Raw genomic sequence first — 16,297 nt, 5'->3', positions numbered from 1 at the left:
AGCCGCGCCCTGTCCTTCCGCCGCTCCCCCTTCTCTGACGTCGCCGCATTCCGCCCTCAAAAGCGGAGGCATCGCCAGACATTCCCCAGACCTGAGCTCGACGTTCCGCCAGAGCTGATGCTGCGCCTGCTGCTCGGCGGCTCACAATAGAGAAAAACACAAAAAACCAACCACCTCGCCAAGCGTCCAAGCCGCATACCTCACTCTCCGCCTCCAGAATTTTCGTCGTGATTCTTCTTGCTTTATTTAATAAAAGAACCATAAATTATTATTTTATACCGGCTTTTTTTTTTACGAAACAATTTAAAACAAAACCTATTGCTGATATTTTAATTTGTGTATATATATATATATACATACATATATATATTTCTTACTTGGGCCTTTTAATTGTTAATATCTGAGGGTTTTTGTCGTCGTTTTTGCTTCCGTTGAAGAAGCGAATTAAATCGCGGAGATCTCAGAATTTTTTTTGAATTTTAATTTTTGTGGGGTGGAAAGGAGATCCGGAATATTCAAGGCTTCACTGATCGAGGTAAAAAAATCTTCTTGGGCTGTTTCAGGGGGTTGCGGGGGGGGGTGGGATCTGTGATCATGGGGAGGGGGCTGGTTTGCTGCTGTGGTAGCGAAGGCATGGCAACAACAAAAAAAACCCCAAATCGTTCCTTTACGTAAGATTGGGTGTTAAAAAAAAAGAAATAGCCCAGCCAGCGTTGCTGCATCTTTGGAGAGCTTGGGATGGGGAAGACCCACTAGAAAACAGGCGCTGCTGGTGCAGTCTTGTGACTGATTTGCATTTTTTCCATTTTAAAAATGCAGGGACCCCTCTTTTTTAATTATTATTATTATTATTACTATTATTATTATTATGAGGAAGGGTGGAAGGGAATGGCCAAGGAAAGGATAACGATCAAGGCAGGGTGGTTAATGTACTGAAAGGGAATGTGACAATCGCCCGACGGGGTTGCATCATTTTCCGTTCCGATGGGGTGGAGTTGGCTGGCTGCCCAAACCTGTACAGAGGTTTGTGTGTGTGTCAGTGTGTCATTTCTGGTTTGACACAAGTCGATTTTCGTGAACCTTCAACTAGCCTTTGCAACTTCGGGTTTCTCCTGGTTTAGTCTACCCTTTAAGAAATCAACCCTTATAATTAAAATGACTACCTTTAAATGTCTTGCGGGGGGGAGAGTGGAGAGCAAGTGATGTATAGGTCGAAATGGATTGTTGGGCAGATATGTGTTGTTGTGTTGTGTTGTGTTGTGTTGTGTTGTGTTGTGTTGTGCAGTGCACCCCCTTGCCTTTCCCACGCAGATCTTCCCCATTGGCGGGGGCTGCCGTGTCGAAGCTGGAGATTATCTTTGTTCTACTCTCTTGTACTTTTCCTTCCCTTGCCATCTCCCTCCTCCCTCCCATCTCTGCTGGTACTTTTCCACTCGCCTGGCTGCCTATGAATCAGCCGCGGTGAGCAGAAGCGGCGGCAGCGGCTGCTCACGTGACCCAATTCGGGAGGACTACTGCAGTATTGACGTTTCCCTTTTTTTTTTTTTTTTTTTTTTACCTTCACAGACAAGGCAAGTCCAGCAGCCAAGGACAAAAGATCAAGAGGAGCCCAGGCTTGCTGCCACTATCCCAAATAGTTGATTTGCCTGCTTTTAATCCGGTACCCCCAAAGAAGGCATCCTGGATCCCATCATGACCAAAGCTGAAATGGGCAAGCTCAACACTACTCCTGATGAGGACAGCAGCAGCTACAGTTCCAACAGCAATGACTTCAGCTACCCCTACCCAACCAAACCAGCTGCTATGAAGAGGTCAGAGATGTTTCTGTGCATTGCTTTAATAATAATAATAATAATAATTAATAATAAATAATCATACACAGTCCAGTTCCTCTTCAAATCAATGACAAATCTCTGATTGATTTTGACGGAAGTGGATTTCAACCTTCATCCCCAAATTTTAAAAAAAAATGTCGTAAGAATGGCCAGTATCTGTTTGTACGTACAGCAGCAAAAACCGAACCTTTCCCAGACCAAATCTTGTTTTAAGATTACACAAAATCGGTGGATTACACAATAAAAAAACAACCACCCCAATGTTGTTTTATGTTGCTTTTTTTTAAAAAGTGATAATACTTAAGTTGCTTTGTTTTCCTTCTTTTCCCCCCTCTCACAGCCATTATGTAGACATGGATCCAGAAAACCAAAACTTTTTACTTGAATCCAATCCTGGGAAGAAGAAATATGAAACGGAATATGTAAGCATGCATCACTTATCTTTTTAGCATTGAGTACATAAGTGAAGACTAGGCTCCCCCCCCCCTCGCAAATTAAAACCATTTGCAAATCATTGTTTCTGAACAAATTATTAACCACCTCCACCACACTTTTCTCTTATTCACAGCGTCCAGGTACTACTTCCTTTGGAATGTCAGTATTTAATCTGAGCAATGCTATTGTGGGCAGTGGCATCCTTGGGCTTTCTTATGCCATGGCAAACACTGGAATTGCTCTCTTTGTGTAAGTATTTGAATGCAGCAGAATTGCAGCATTATATTGTTGGTATTTATGCATGCTAATGTTTTCCGTTTGCCATTTTAAAATGTGACCATGCCTAAAATGTAACCATGGAAAGGAAACTTGGGCGCAGTTGCCAAGTGAATGAGCACACATTAGAACTCCCAGACTATCTGAACATAAACCAGTTTAATCCCACTGAGACCAGGGATGGATCCTAAGCATCTACCCATTTGGAAACAAGCTCTGCGGAGCTTGTTTCTCAGTGAACCATGCTGGAGATCAGGCTAAAATTAAGCATTCTTGAGAGCCTCAGTTGATGATTTCAGCCGAGAAGTTAAGCACATGTTTAAATCTCTCCTGTTAAAATAAATGGACTCAAAACAGTTTGTTGGGTTTTTTGCTGGATTTCACCTGTCCTACCCTGCCTTAGCATCTTTCAAAAATAGTTGTAAGGGGAAATAAATATTTTTATTCATTCTAAGGAAGAAATTACATTACATGTGCATTTTCCAGTGCATTAAGTACTAAGTGTTTTCCAGTGCTTTTAAGTATTCCAGTTTCGGTTATTACCCATTACTGCCATTCATAAATGCATGCTTTCTCCAGTTTAAATGTCACTGGATGCTTCTCCAGCTCATGTGAAATCTCACTTACCCATCCTGATTCCTGGCCCATAGCTAGACTTGCATATATAATATCACAAGACATTTCTGTTCCTAGCAGCACAAAGTGCTTGTCAATTTCATCTCTACACTCTCTTGTCAATTTCCCCCCTTAAATTACTGTTTGCCTCAGCCTTGGGATACACACTAATACACCTTTCAGGTTAAAAATTGTATATATTCATAGTCCTTGGGGATTAAGAAAGACTGGAGAATAAATTTCTAGGCAAATAGGTTTGTAGCTACGTGCTCACTGGCGTGGAAAACAAGGAGATCGCTTGCCTGTATTTAATACATGCATATTGTGTACAGTATATGTTTCCTGTAGAGGGCAGTGTATATTGAGAACATGTATCCTTGGAAAAGCAAAGCCAGTGAGAGATGGTCATCGTAGCATCTATTACAGTGGAACTCTTAGAGCAGGCATAGGCAAGCTCCGACCCTCCAGATGTTTGGGACTCCAATTCCCATGATCCCCCTAGCTAACAGGACCAGTGGTCAGGGATGGTGGGAATTGTAGTCCCAAACATCTGGAGGGTTAGAGTTTGCCTATGCCTGTCTTAGTGGGGCAAAAATACGGAGATCTAATTTTCTGATTTTTACACTATGAAGCCTTAATAGGAACCAAAGGAATTGCTCCATCCCAGGAGGAATGGTTTAAAATAATATTTATAAAGTTATGTCCCAGTGTGTACAACAATGTGTAAAAAAATGATAGGTGCAGGGCTAAATATACACTTCAGACAGAATACTTCTAGGTGAAATATCTTGGGGATTTTTTGTGATGGATTCATCCATCATTAGAAATTAATTTAAGAATCCTATGCAAGTACATTTACATTTGTGTAAAGTCCCATTGGACTTGATAGGATTGCACTATAGGGCATACTTACGTTGAAGCTAGTGGTAGGGAACTTTATAATGTGAAATCAGTAAATGTGCCTTATGTTGTATGTTTTTTAAGTGGATGCAATGTTAACTTTAAACTCCTTTTTATATGGCTCAACATATTTACTTCTAAGCAGAACTTTAAGCGTATTCAGAGTCTTTCAACTTACGTTTCTGTCTTCTCTGGTCCTTAAAAATGACTCACTGACAGTCATTTAGAGATGACCCAAAATGCAGTATGCTGGTAATGTTGCTGTTGCCACCAAAACCAGCTTTAGTGGAAACACATTTTGGTCTATGGCAGTTGATTCATTTTATATATCTGCCCGTATTGAACTCAAATGGGCTTTGCATTACACTTTGCCCTGCAGTGTGTACCACTGGCATGCATTATGCTGATGGCATTGTAACCAACACAAAGCTGTCCTTTCGGTATTTGTGCATACTGAATCCAGTGTGTTGTTTGATCAGACAAAGTTTTAAGTTTTATTTATTTTCCATGGAAAACTTAATTTCTCCGAAATGTACTTTAAGGCAGAGTCCTAAGTGCAGAGTAGGTTTCATGGGTGTTGGACTTGCTTCCAAATAAGCTTGTTAAGTATTGTGCTGCTAGTTTTATGCACATCTACATGTGAGCAACTCCACTTAAACACATGGGAACTTCTGAGTCAATCTGCCTTTGATTGGACTATTAGTTTAAAGTCTTAAATAGCTCAGTTTTGTTTTGGAACATGTAATTTAATTATCAGTGGCGTCTTAAAAGGAAGAACAAGTTCCCACTAATATGCCTTTTTGCTGTAGAGCAGTTGCTTTGTAGATTTCACGTTGGATGAAGAACAAATAGATTTTGTGTATATGTTTAATGGTATTCAAGTATACAATCCCAGAAGCAAGCATATTAGCTTCCACTTGAATTTTCAAACATCTCCTATATAGTTTACCTTGATTTTTATCCAGATAGCTGTATTTTTGTTGATTATAATGATGAAATTCTTATTGGTAGAATTTTTTTGCCTTCTATAAATGCCTCTGCAACAATGGGCATTCACGTTAACATAGCCATGAAGCCAAGTCTAATTGGGGGCAATCTGTAATCAGTTTGTCTATTTAGTTCAGCGGAGTGCGACTCCTTAGATCACTGGGATTTAAGCATGTGCTGGATTGCATCCATTTTATGAAAGGAAGTTCAATTCGAATAACTGAACTATGTGCATTGTTTGTATCTATGATCAGATTGGGCATTCCCGTAAATCAACATGAGTATTGGATTGAGATGCTGGCATTTTATTATAGTTCCACCACAGGAGATGTCAGTGTTTAATATTCTGATTAAAAAACCCAAAACTATAACCATTTTTGATTGTCTAAACTTAAGAGTCCTGAGCTCCATTTATTTTTGTAAGTACTAAAACGAACAGAAAAGAAAGGGAAGTAACATTTTGCTTCCCCTTTCAATATCTCAGGTGTGGAGGAATGTTTGCATAGAAAGGGCTTGTGGTTAACCCAGCGTGAGTCTGAACTAGCTTAAAGGCAGGTAGTCCACCTTTAGAGGCATGTCAGCGGGATCATATGCAATCCTTGTTGGGGTGGTTTCTTATAACCTCCACAATAAAGAGCACCACTGTTCTTATTACATTTGTTTTTAAAATTATTTCAATATTTTCTTCAGGAATTATACAACCACCTTTAAAACCAGTTATCATTTTATCACTTGTAAATGAAACTGGTCTCAATTAAAAAGTCACGTGTGTACTTAAATGTTCCCCACTGAAATCACTGGGAAGTGCTTTGGCAGAACTGAGCCTGATTTTGTTACCTTTTCTTGTTGCAATTTAGATGCTTATTTCAGCCAAAGTAAAGGTTGTTTGTTTATGTGTGTTTTTTTAAAGAATTCTTCTGTTCTTCGTGTCAATATTTTCTTTATACTCCGTTCATCTCCTCTTGAAGACTGCCAATGAAGGAGGTATGTTAACATCTACTTGTGACTAAGAAATTCACCTCCCTACACATTATACATTAAAAACATGTAACTGTAAATTGCACTCTAGCAACTGCTCTGTTTCTTGTTGCTGTGTAGGGTCTCTGCTATATGAACAACTGGGAATGAAGGCCTTTGGCATGGCTGGGAAACTGGCAGCATCTGGATCTATTACAATGCAGAACATTGGAGGTGAGGTTTTTCAGATAAATGTCCCTTTTTACACTTTATAACAGTTTTCTTCTTTGTTCTGATGAGATGAGCTTGTCACACAACATGTTTCCATTAGCAACCTAAAAGCGACACCAAGAAACATGTTTCTGTGGCTCTTATGTGCCATGCTCTCTATATGCATTGATGTACAATATCATTCACCTGCAGCTATGTCCAGCTACCTCTTCATTGTGAAATATGAGTTACCATTGGTCATCAAGGCATTTTTGAACGTCAAAGAGAGCACAGGGTAAGTCTTCGAACTGCTCAGCAGAGAAACTGTTAGTGGGAACAGAAATAGGCATTGTAGAAATTTTATCTGATGTCTTCCGTTGAAACGTGTAAGAAGAGATCATGGTTGAGCTCCAGTTATACTGGCCTACTTATTGAGTGGTCTGTTTGACATATGATACAGCCTATAGGAAAGGGGTTAGAAAAAAGTCTTGTTGTTTGACAAAATAGCAGGACATGTAAACAGGATCAGTGTTCACTGAATGGCCAGTCCAATTACTTCTTTGTTCTGAAAATGTAATCAAGCTGTAGTTCCAACATGTTCTTAGATGCCAGCATGTGTATGGTAGTTTTTTAACACTGCCTTCATACAAAATATTATTGTATCATCCCATCTTAAATCACTGCAGTGGTGTTACTCTTGAATCAGAAGTAAATATTTGGGCACAAGCATTCAGGGACAAGAGTTGTGTTTCTACAAGAATTCTAATACCATGATTAAAGTGTGAGATTCCCCCATATTTTAGTGGAGACAATGCTTGCGACCCATAGAAAGTTTGCAATACCTAAACCTCATTGTATTCCTTAGACTGTAATCAAACTGCTAAGCCACATCAAACTCAATGGGGCTTAGATTCATGTAGCTTTCTCTAACTATGCTCCTTGCATTTTTAGAATAGCTATAAAGATAATAATGCTTCATTTCTTTGGGAATAACCCTTTCCCATGTGGTTTCTCTGCCCACATAAAGAGGGTTCTCCACTGAGCATAGCAGTGCTCTTCCTTGGCATGTTTGAATACCCATTTGCATGCAAGTACAACTACATCCCATTAAAGAGTGTGTAAGGCCTCCTATATCCCTGCTCTGAGTCCTGTGCCATACCACTTAGGAAGTAAACTCCCATTGGACTCAGACTTGCTTCTGAGTAAGAATATTTTGGTTTAGGCTGCCAGTCCTTCTGAAGGTGTTAACTAGAGCTCAGTCTCATTGATATCTGTGGTACTTAATCCAATGTAGTTGCTGTGACCCAGCATAGCACAATCACTTGTGCACAAGAGGGTCTTTCCTATTGACAGCTGTAGAAAAGTACTCCCAAAAGACAGGACCTTACAGAAACGTAGCCATTAATGGGAACTCACTTGCATTAGGTACTCTGAACCAGTACTGCTGTCCTGTGTTTCTCTATTGCACTGCGATAACAAGATAATATTTTTAAATTATAGATATGATGACCACGCAGTTTTTCAACTAAGATTTCTTTCTTTTCTTACAGAGAATGGTACCTCAACGGTGATTATTTGGTTATATTGGTATCCTTGTGGCTCATTCTTCCTTTGTCATTGTTGAAAAATTTAGGTAAGTAGGCACAAGAGGTATAGATGAAACTAGGGTGAACAAATTGGGAAATAATGGCAGTCCTCGTTGTGATTAACATGGCACCTGTAATATGGAAGCCACTTCTACATTCTGCTCGGTTTTATTGTGCATGGAGAGCTAAGTGTCACAGCAGTTTCCAAAGCCCTCCTAGTTGATGAAATACAAATATATGCCAATATGAAGGCAGTATACTTGAGCATCAATTTTATATCCATTTACCTGGGTATAAGTTTTATTAAAGTTGGGGGGGGGGGCTAAGAAAGTATGAAAGAGCAGGATGACACCACCACATTAAATCTAATAGTGTTCTTATTGGATATGTTGATTTGGGATAATAGAACGGATAGGAAATCCCAGATAATGGCTAAAACAAAGGTGTGCGCTTTCTAGTTGCTCAGTGATATTGAATCAATGTATTAACAATATCAATTCCTGTAAATCTATTCTCTTGGAAACTCACTTTTGAGTTGTGCAGACCATGTTACTGAATGTGCCATCTCCCAAATGTGTTACAAGGACTAACTTAAAGCATTTTTGTGTTACAGGTTATCTGGGTTACACCAGTGGATTTTCCTTGTTGTGCATGGTCTTCTTCCTTATTGTCGTAAGTGCAACATTTTCTATGCATACATTTAAGTACTTAGGATATTTAATTCAAGTGAGATTGCTAGTGACTTCTAATTATGTCCAGTCATTATTTTCTAGAACAAATGTATCCCGTGAAAGTAACAGTCAGTACTCTTTGTCATTCTCCGTTAGGTCATTTGCAAGAAATTTCAAATTCCATGTGGACTGGAAAGTGACTTGATTAATGCAACTCTGAATACCACCCTAGAACATCTGTCAACCACTGCACCTTTTCATGTATCAGAAGTTAATATAACCAGTGATGACCAATGTGCACCAAAATATTTCATCTTCAATTCACAGGTAAATATTAATACAAGAGGGGGTGGGAGAAAATAATCGGCTACACTAATTAGAAATTTAATTGTGACTATTTTAAAGCCTCATTGACTGCTGAAAAATCCTTTTTCTCTTACAAGAGCACTGTGTACTTGTATCAAGGTTCAGTGCTTCTTGAAATGTCCTTATGTTAAACAGGATATGACTGTAAGCTGGAGAACATTTTTGTCTTGGGCACAAGGCTGCCAATAACTTAAGTACACTGCTGGCTTTTAACAATCTGAACAATCCAATCCCTATTTAGCAAATGCCTGTGTTTTGAATTTGTGTCGTGCAAAACGGCTATCTGGGCTATTGCCTATAAAGATGCATTGTGGGTTCTGAAGCTGTTGAAAGCCTCCCCCCCCCCCCCCGCCCCCCACACACACTCAATGGACTTTACTTTCAGGAAACTGTGCATAGGCTTGTAAGATGCATGACTGGTCCTGCTCCAGTCCAAGAACAATTTGTTTGGGGCTTTACCCCGGCTATTGTGAAGGCAGGCGGAGGCCAATTGGTAGGGATGCCCACCCAATCGTAGCGCCCTCTAGCAGTCTGGACTGGAGGTTAGGATTACAGCCTTTCTGTGCGATCTTGCGCATGTTGATTTAGGTGTAAATCCCACTTTTTAAAAAAATGAAGCTAGCTCCCTCATGAATCCTTCCCCAGTCTGATGCATCCCTCTACTGTGGACTATAACTTCCATAAGATCTAGCTGGTATAGACAACTGTCAGAGGTGGGAATTTTAACCCAAAATACCCGAGTGTGCTTACTAGCACTGCAGCCATAGCTATAATGAAGAAATGTGCTTACAAGTTAATATTACGGAAATATTCATAAGTGCATTTTTATTTTTGTGCTTTTCAGACTGTCTACGCTGTACCAATCTTAACATTTTCCTTCGTCTGCCATCCAGCTGTTCTTCCTATTTATGAAGAACTGAAAGGGTAAGTAAGACTTGCGCATGTTACACGTCAGATATTTTATAGAAACAGGGATGGAAGCACATAATTTCAGAATCAATAATAGATTTTGTTCCTTTGAAACAGGCGAAGCCGCAGAAGAATGATGAAAGTCTCCAATGTTTCATTTTTTGCCATGTTCCTCATGTATCTTCTGGCTGCTCTCTTCGGCTACCTGACATTTTATGGTGAGCAACTTCTCTTCTGTTTCTGTTTCTTTTTTTTGTACCTAAACGTTCTGTGCACGTTTTGGCCAGGCACAAACCAACCAGAATAAACCACCCTTAACATTAATTTTGGTGGGAGAGGTCTAGGAATGTGCTAGTTTTCTGACTGAAACCAGTGGGACTTTAAAAGTGTTGTAAGTGCATGCGTGCTCTTTGCATCTTACGACTATGAATGTAATCTCAGATGAGAGCCATGAGGAACTTGTTCTCTAAAATCCAGTTAACTTATTTGAAATCATTTCTGAGTAATTTATTCAAAGGAGTGCAGACTCGCTGTTTGAAATGCACTGCTAAGAAGAAGCAAATCTCATTAGATTCAGGAGGGCTTGCTTCTAAGTAGAGATGCTTAGGATCATGTTCCAAGGGGAGTGAACGGTCTTAGAAATGTGAGTGATGGCAAAACATAGCTCTCTGGTTTTATATGAGAACCAATACATGTAAATCAGTAGAACAAGTAGGGTTTAGAAGCACTGGAAAACTCCATTTGAGAATCAATTTGATACGCATTTAAACAGAGCACAGGGATTTTCCTGTTATATATATATATTGCCATCTACAGTAATTAACATTCTATTAAAACACTATTTTCTTTGCAGGAAATGTTGAGCCAGAGTTGCTTCATACTTATGCTGAAGTCCTGGGAGCTGATGTTCTTCTCCTTATTGTTCGTCTGGCAGTCCTGATGGCAGTGACACTTACTGTGCCAGTTGTGATTTTCCCAGTAAGTGACAAGTTCCCCCCCCCCAGCTTCAACAGTAATTTGGAAATCAAGCTGATTTAGAACTGCTAATTTCCAGTTGTGATTTTTTAAATAAATAAATCATCCATTTTCTGCTATTTCACCTTTCTGCATCAGTTTTTGTTGAGTATGAAAGGCAAAGAGATCTATTCCCACGGCTATTAAATTGAAGCATTTTAGCTTTAAGCTGGTAGACTTTGAAAGAGAAGCGGCCTAAAAGTAAAGGCTTAAATCACAAGGAAAGTTAACATTGGGAAGTTCACAAAAGAAAAGCTTCCTGCTCTATCTTTCCCTATGCAACCATCTGTGTGACCCCCCCACCATCCCCCCAACCAATCTTCTGCCAAAGCCTCTCCGAAAAATTGGAAGGCCCTCTTGAACAAGTTTAGATGGAAAGAGGAGGAGGGAATTGTGAACTTTCCTTCCGCAAATTTTCTTAATTTAAACTTACCTTAGGATCCAACCTGAAACCTTTGGCTATCTATAGGTAAAGGTAAAGGGACCCCTGACCATTAGGTCCAGTCGTGACCAACTCTGGGGTTGCGGTGCTCATCTGGCTTTATTGGCCGAGGGAGCCGGTGTACAGCTTCCGGGTCATGTGGCCAGCATGACAAAGCCGCTTCTGGCGAACCAGAGCAGCACACGGAAACGCTGTTTATCTTCCCACCGGATCTATTTATCTACTTGCACTTTGATGTGCTTTCGAACTGTTAGGTTGGCAAGAGCAGGGACTGAGCAACGGGAGCTCACCCCATCGTGGGGATTCGAATCGCCGACCTTCTGATTGGCAAGTCCTAGGCTCTGGTTTAACCCACAGCGCCACCCGCGTCCCGTTGGCTATCTATAAGGGCTAGCAAAAATTCAAAATGGATTTTCCCCACAGGCTATCCCTCTCACTCATTGTTACAATGTTATAAACATTTCCAAAAGTTTGAAGAATGTACCTTTAAGGTGTTTTTTTAAAAAAAATGATTTTAATAAACTTTCATTTATTTTACAGATCCGCAGCTCCATCACACAGTTGTTGTGTTCAGGGAAAGAATTTAGCTGGTGGCGCCATACTGCAATTACAATAGCTCTTTTGGTATTCACCAACATTCTCGTGATCTTTGTTCCCACAATTCGAGATATATTTGGATTCATTGGTAAGGGTTCTGTTGTTCTTGGTTCTTCTTGCTGTCATTTTCTAAAGCTTTTTTTTTTTTATAAAAAAAATCAGAATACTGTAATAGAAATGTTGACCATTTTTATTAACCCAGGTGCCTCCGCTGCTGCCATGCTGATCTTTATACTACCATCTGCTTTCTACATTAAGCTAGTGAAGAAAGAACCAATGAAATCTGTTCAGAAGATTGGGGTGAGTAAAGAGAAGTGCCCATTATTATCATGCTTGTCTAGCTCGATCAGTAGAATCAAAAAACACCAAGAGTTATTTGGCTGCATGAGCAGAGTGACTATCAAGCATGCTAGTCACGAAAGAACAACATTGAAACATTTATGCATTTATGGAGAATTAGGTTGCTGGAAATGTATAGCTAATATAAGACGACTAAGGGAGTTCTTGAGTTCTTATCAAATTCTTAACTAGCAACAGACATTTTATTACGGATCCAAAGGAAATAACCATCAGTGTGTAAAGGAACTGTACAATAAGCCCGAGTTCCTTGATAAGTTTTCACAGCTACATCTCCCACAACAGAGAAGGCAAGATGTGTTTAAAGCTTTGTCGTCTTGGTTTTGGGAAATGCAGCACTGGAGAGAAGACTGTGAGCCCCAGCTGTGTATACAAATTCCCTTATGTGTGCATAATTGGCCCTTTTCTTTATCAAGTTCTATTTGTTTCTGGCAAAATCCTTCAATATTTTTTATATAATGTCTTTGTAGGCTCTTCTTTTCCTGATCAGTGGCATATTTGTGATGACTGGAAGTATGACCTTGATCATTCTGGATTGGACCAGCAATGCTTCTTCAAATGGCCATTAGCTATCTGCTTTGGACTCCAGTGCTTACAAAACCATCTACTGAAAAACAAACAGAACTTCTTACCCACGTTTGCAATTCTGCTTCCTTTCCAAATGCAGATTTTTTGATGCTGGTTCTTCTGAATGGAGAATAGGTGAACTTTTTTTAAAAAAAGATACTATTCTGCACTATGGGAATCGATATTAACATCAAACCACCTGAATCTTTGGCTGAGGGAAGTGACTATTTATTCCATTCCAGAGAATGGACAGCTCTCTCTGTAAAATTTTATCAAGCCATGTTTGGCTTTTGTCATTGTTACTTGGATATTTTATTGTTTTACTTGAATGTGCCTAATGGAAACAATTGATGTGAGAAATAAGTTAGTTTACATCAGGAGGGTAAGCTAACCATTGAACGTGAATGAGAAAAACACTATTATTTTTCTACCAAAAATTTTATGGACCTCAAAAGCACTATTTTGACTTTAAGAAAATGTTTTGTAAGTTGATGATCCAAATAAGGGTAAAAAGAAAATCCGTAAAACTGTTTAAGCAGAGTTCTAAATTCAACATGTTTTGCCTGCCTATAGAGGCATATCCTTAAAAGTATATTTTTGGCCATATGAAATTATTTTTGAAACCTATTATGTGAAAGGTTGATTAATTTGAAAGACTCAAAACTGTTTAATGGTTTCTACACATAACTTAGTTATTCTAACCTAAAACCAAACAAATATGTTAAGACAACCCCATAAACCAACATAAACCACCACACCCTTTCAAGTAGCTATTTACTCAAATTGTCATGTTTTTAAAAAGATTTCATACCATTAGAATGGATGATGTATTAAAACAATTTATATGTAGCAACGTAGCAACCAATCCAATTAGTGCTACAACCAAACAAGACCCTTGAAATTAATGAGGGATGCATAGGAGCAGTATTTGGCAAATTACTGCAAGTACAATCCTAAGCATTTTTCTTCTTGAGGTACTCAATAGTGCAATTATATTAAACAAATGGGCTATTATTATTATTATTCAGTTGCAGGTACCAACCAAATCATGTTGGGTCATTTGCCATTAATGTGGAGTTCACATGATCCAGCGACAATTTTACACATTTTAGCTTTTGTTTTTGTTTTTTTGAAACAAGTGAAAATGAGGTCCTACTATAGTTTACTAGCAGTATAACAGTATTCACACACTGTACGATGTTTTTCAATAACAAGTTTTCACCCATTGTTGGATTTTAAATTATTTTATGTTTTTGTTCCTCTCTGACAATGTGATATTCCTAATTGCATATAGTACGCCAGGATTTGGTGTATATGGCAAAAGCTCTCTTCATAAGGCAACTGGGATTCCTAATGCAACGGATTTTGTACAGCAGTCTTTTAAAATTACTATTATTATTATTATTAAGACCTTGATGGGACTACACTGTCATCTCATATTTTTCTGATATAGGCATGTGCTGTTTGAGCCTTAAGTAGTTTGCTTTGAAAAGGAGGTGGTAATTCCGTGGTCACTGAGTGCTTGATCCTTGCCTGTTTGCAAAGAGATCACCATAGAGCATTAAAGAGCCCTTCCTCTGTGTGCATTTGGCATGCTGGGGACATTACAGGAAATGGAAATTCTTCCATGTACTTTGCATATCCCGTCCAGCCCCTCTAAATTAGGTCAAGGTATACAAGAAGAACATGGTACACATATACAGACCAGTGGGGCCAGGGCTTCACACCCAGTGCAACCAAACCAGTTGTACTCCCCTAAATTCACCTCTGTACAGACTTTCCGTTCCCCATCTTGCCCTGCAAGTATATCGCTGGGCAGCACTTCTGCTGAGTGGGGAGAATAACTGTGCTCTTATTAACACTCCATGGTGATAAATCTGTGTGTCGGTACTACACCTGCATAGGTAAGGATCATACACTGTGTTTAGTTACCATGCATGTTCCCTGCATTATTTCCATCCCAGGCTGAAGAGATGTTGTACTTTCATAAGAGCACACTCAGCACCACTTAACAGACACAGATGCTGCTGGAAAGGACGGTCTGAAAGAATAAGACAGGCGGAGTTTTAACAGAGAAGTCCTCAGTAGAAGGCTTTCCGCTATGTTCATTTGGCATAATAGTTTAGAAATCTAATTTAGCTGATTTCAAGCAGTAGTTGAGTTATAAGATTCAAATCGTGGCATGCAATTAGCTAAACAACACTGGCTTTTTTTTTCTTTGAAAAAAAAGTTTAGGTCCATTTTTTAATAGTTGGCAGATTACTGCCACTCTGTCCCAGGTTTTTACAATCTGGCAGTGCAAACCTTTTTGTTTTGTATTTCTGCATGGCAACTGCCATCCCCTAAGGCTGCAATCTTGATTCCATGGAGTTCAGTATCAAGAGAAACCTGCCTTACTGAAAAGTGTCTACTTTTCTTTCCTTTACAAGTTACAAATGGCTTGACATTTTGAACTCAAGCCATTGTCCTGGGCAGGGCAATACGAACTGTACTTGAATAACAGTCCCGATAATCTCTTCTGTTCTCAGATAAACCAGGTAACCAACAGCCACACCCATATGTGAAACTTTGCTTTGGTCTGTACTTAAAACACCCAAACAGAGACCATCTTTGAGTTTTCAGAAATCAATCATTTTCAAAGCAATGGCTTGGTATAATGTCAGATGCTATTTTTATTGGTTTATATCTCAGAACCACCACTGGCTTCAGTGTAATCCATTATACATCTGTGCATGGTGTAATGAAAATGACATCTCTCTTTCCCTGCAAATTAGTCTAGTGGTACTTGGCTTTCATATTTTGCATACTTCTGAAAGCTGGTAAGATGAGCCTCTGTTAAAATGGCAGCTCTTCCAATTTAACCATTCATGTGGTTCTCGTAAAAAATACTAGGATTCCCAAGTACCGTCAATATATCAGAATGGTACAGGGAACAAATGACCATTTTTTCCGAACACACTTGAGAGCGTTTATAGCCAAGAAGCTAAGTTTGTTGGTTCATCTCAACAGCTGGAAGAGTGGCAAAAGTAACAGAAATTACATGACTGTACTAACTGTTGCATTTCAAAGGAGTCATTGCTGGATCAGAGATACCTCGACAGTACACTGTGAATCATGCAGTTTAGTGTCATTCAGTAACTAAAGAGGTCTCCTGCCTGACCTTGCTGTGTACCACTAGGCTATATTGATTTCTAGTGTCTGTTGTAAACCTGTCTCTTTAGAGGTTTCATCGAAGCTCACAGTTTCAGTATTAAACCACTGTTTGTCACCTAATTTTTAAATTACTGTCTTCCATGTTATTTCATTCATAAAATGTAACGTTATTTATAGAACAATAACCTGTTGAAGTTAAAACCTATTTTTCAGTATTTATGGGTAGCCTTTGTATATAAACTGTGTGTGTATATATTGTAAGTATATTGTATATAATGTAGGTTGGGAGTTTGTGTTTATGTATATAAGCTTTCGTTACGATTCATGGCTAATGCATTATGTCCATGACTCATTCCTGTTATGCATTCAGTTGAAAGAGCTATCAGATGGAAGTCTCCAGGGAAATAATTATGGCTCCCC

The 16,297-nt window shown here is 39.1% G+C and overlaps 1 protein-coding gene across 5 annotated transcripts; it reads left to right on the top strand.

The window, feature by feature from the left end:
• The first annotated feature begins 63 nt into the window (after positions 1 to 63).
• On the top strand, positions 64 to 16,196 carry SLC38A2 (solute carrier family 38 member 2). 5 transcript variants are annotated; one of them, XM_083399805.1, is made up of 16 exons: positions 64 to 535; positions 1,567 to 1,811; positions 2,176 to 2,257; positions 2,404 to 2,519; positions 5,959 to 6,032; positions 6,147 to 6,239; positions 6,429 to 6,510; positions 7,766 to 7,848; positions 8,415 to 8,473; positions 8,629 to 8,799; positions 9,683 to 9,762; positions 9,865 to 9,965; positions 10,601 to 10,725; positions 11,744 to 11,888; positions 12,003 to 12,100; positions 12,628 to 16,196. In XM_083399805.1, the coding sequence occupies exons 2-16, from the start codon at positions 1,693 to 1,695 to the stop codon at positions 12,724 to 12,726; spliced, it is 1,527 nt and encodes a 508-aa protein (XP_083255931.1). In that variant the 5' UTR covers positions 64 to 535; positions 1,567 to 1,692; the 3' UTR covers positions 12,727 to 16,196. The 5 variants fall into 5 exon arrangements, 4 of the variants coding, with proteins under 4 accessions (XP_083255931.1, XP_083255933.1, XP_083255930.1 ...); XR_014502105.1 differs by having other exon boundaries at positions 382 to 535; positions 11,744 to 12,100; positions 12,628 to 15,284; positions 15,326 to 16,196; XM_083399807.1 differs by lacking the exon at positions 2,404 to 2,519 and having other exon boundaries at positions 93 to 535.
• Positions 16,197 to 16,297: the final 101 nt, after the last annotated feature.

The sequence above is a fragment of the Podarcis tiliguerta genome (assembly GCF_965153285.1).
Source record: "Podarcis tiliguerta genome assembly, chromosome: 10".
Taxonomy (NCBI): Eukaryota; Metazoa; Chordata; class Lepidosauria; order Squamata; family Lacertidae; genus Podarcis; species Podarcis tiliguerta.
Note: the sequence above shows the minus strand (reverse complement) of the source record. Positions and strands in the feature narration are given on the sequence as shown.

What these genes read in the sequence shown, in the direction of transcription:
- SLC38A2 (XM_083399804.1), top strand. Translation starts at nt 1,693, where the DNA reads ATGACCAAAGCTGAAATGGGCAAGCTCAACACTACTCCTGATGAGGAC. An exon ending in GAAGACTGCCAATGAAGGAG is followed by an intron (nt 6,033 to 6,146) that starts GTATGTTAACAT and finishes GTTGCTGTGTAG; the next exon opens with GGTCTCTGCTATATGAACAA. An exon ending in ATTTCATCTTCAATTCACAG is followed by an intron (nt 8,800 to 9,682) that starts GTAAATATTAAT and finishes TGTGCTTTTCAG; the next exon opens with ACTGTCTACGCTGTACCAAT.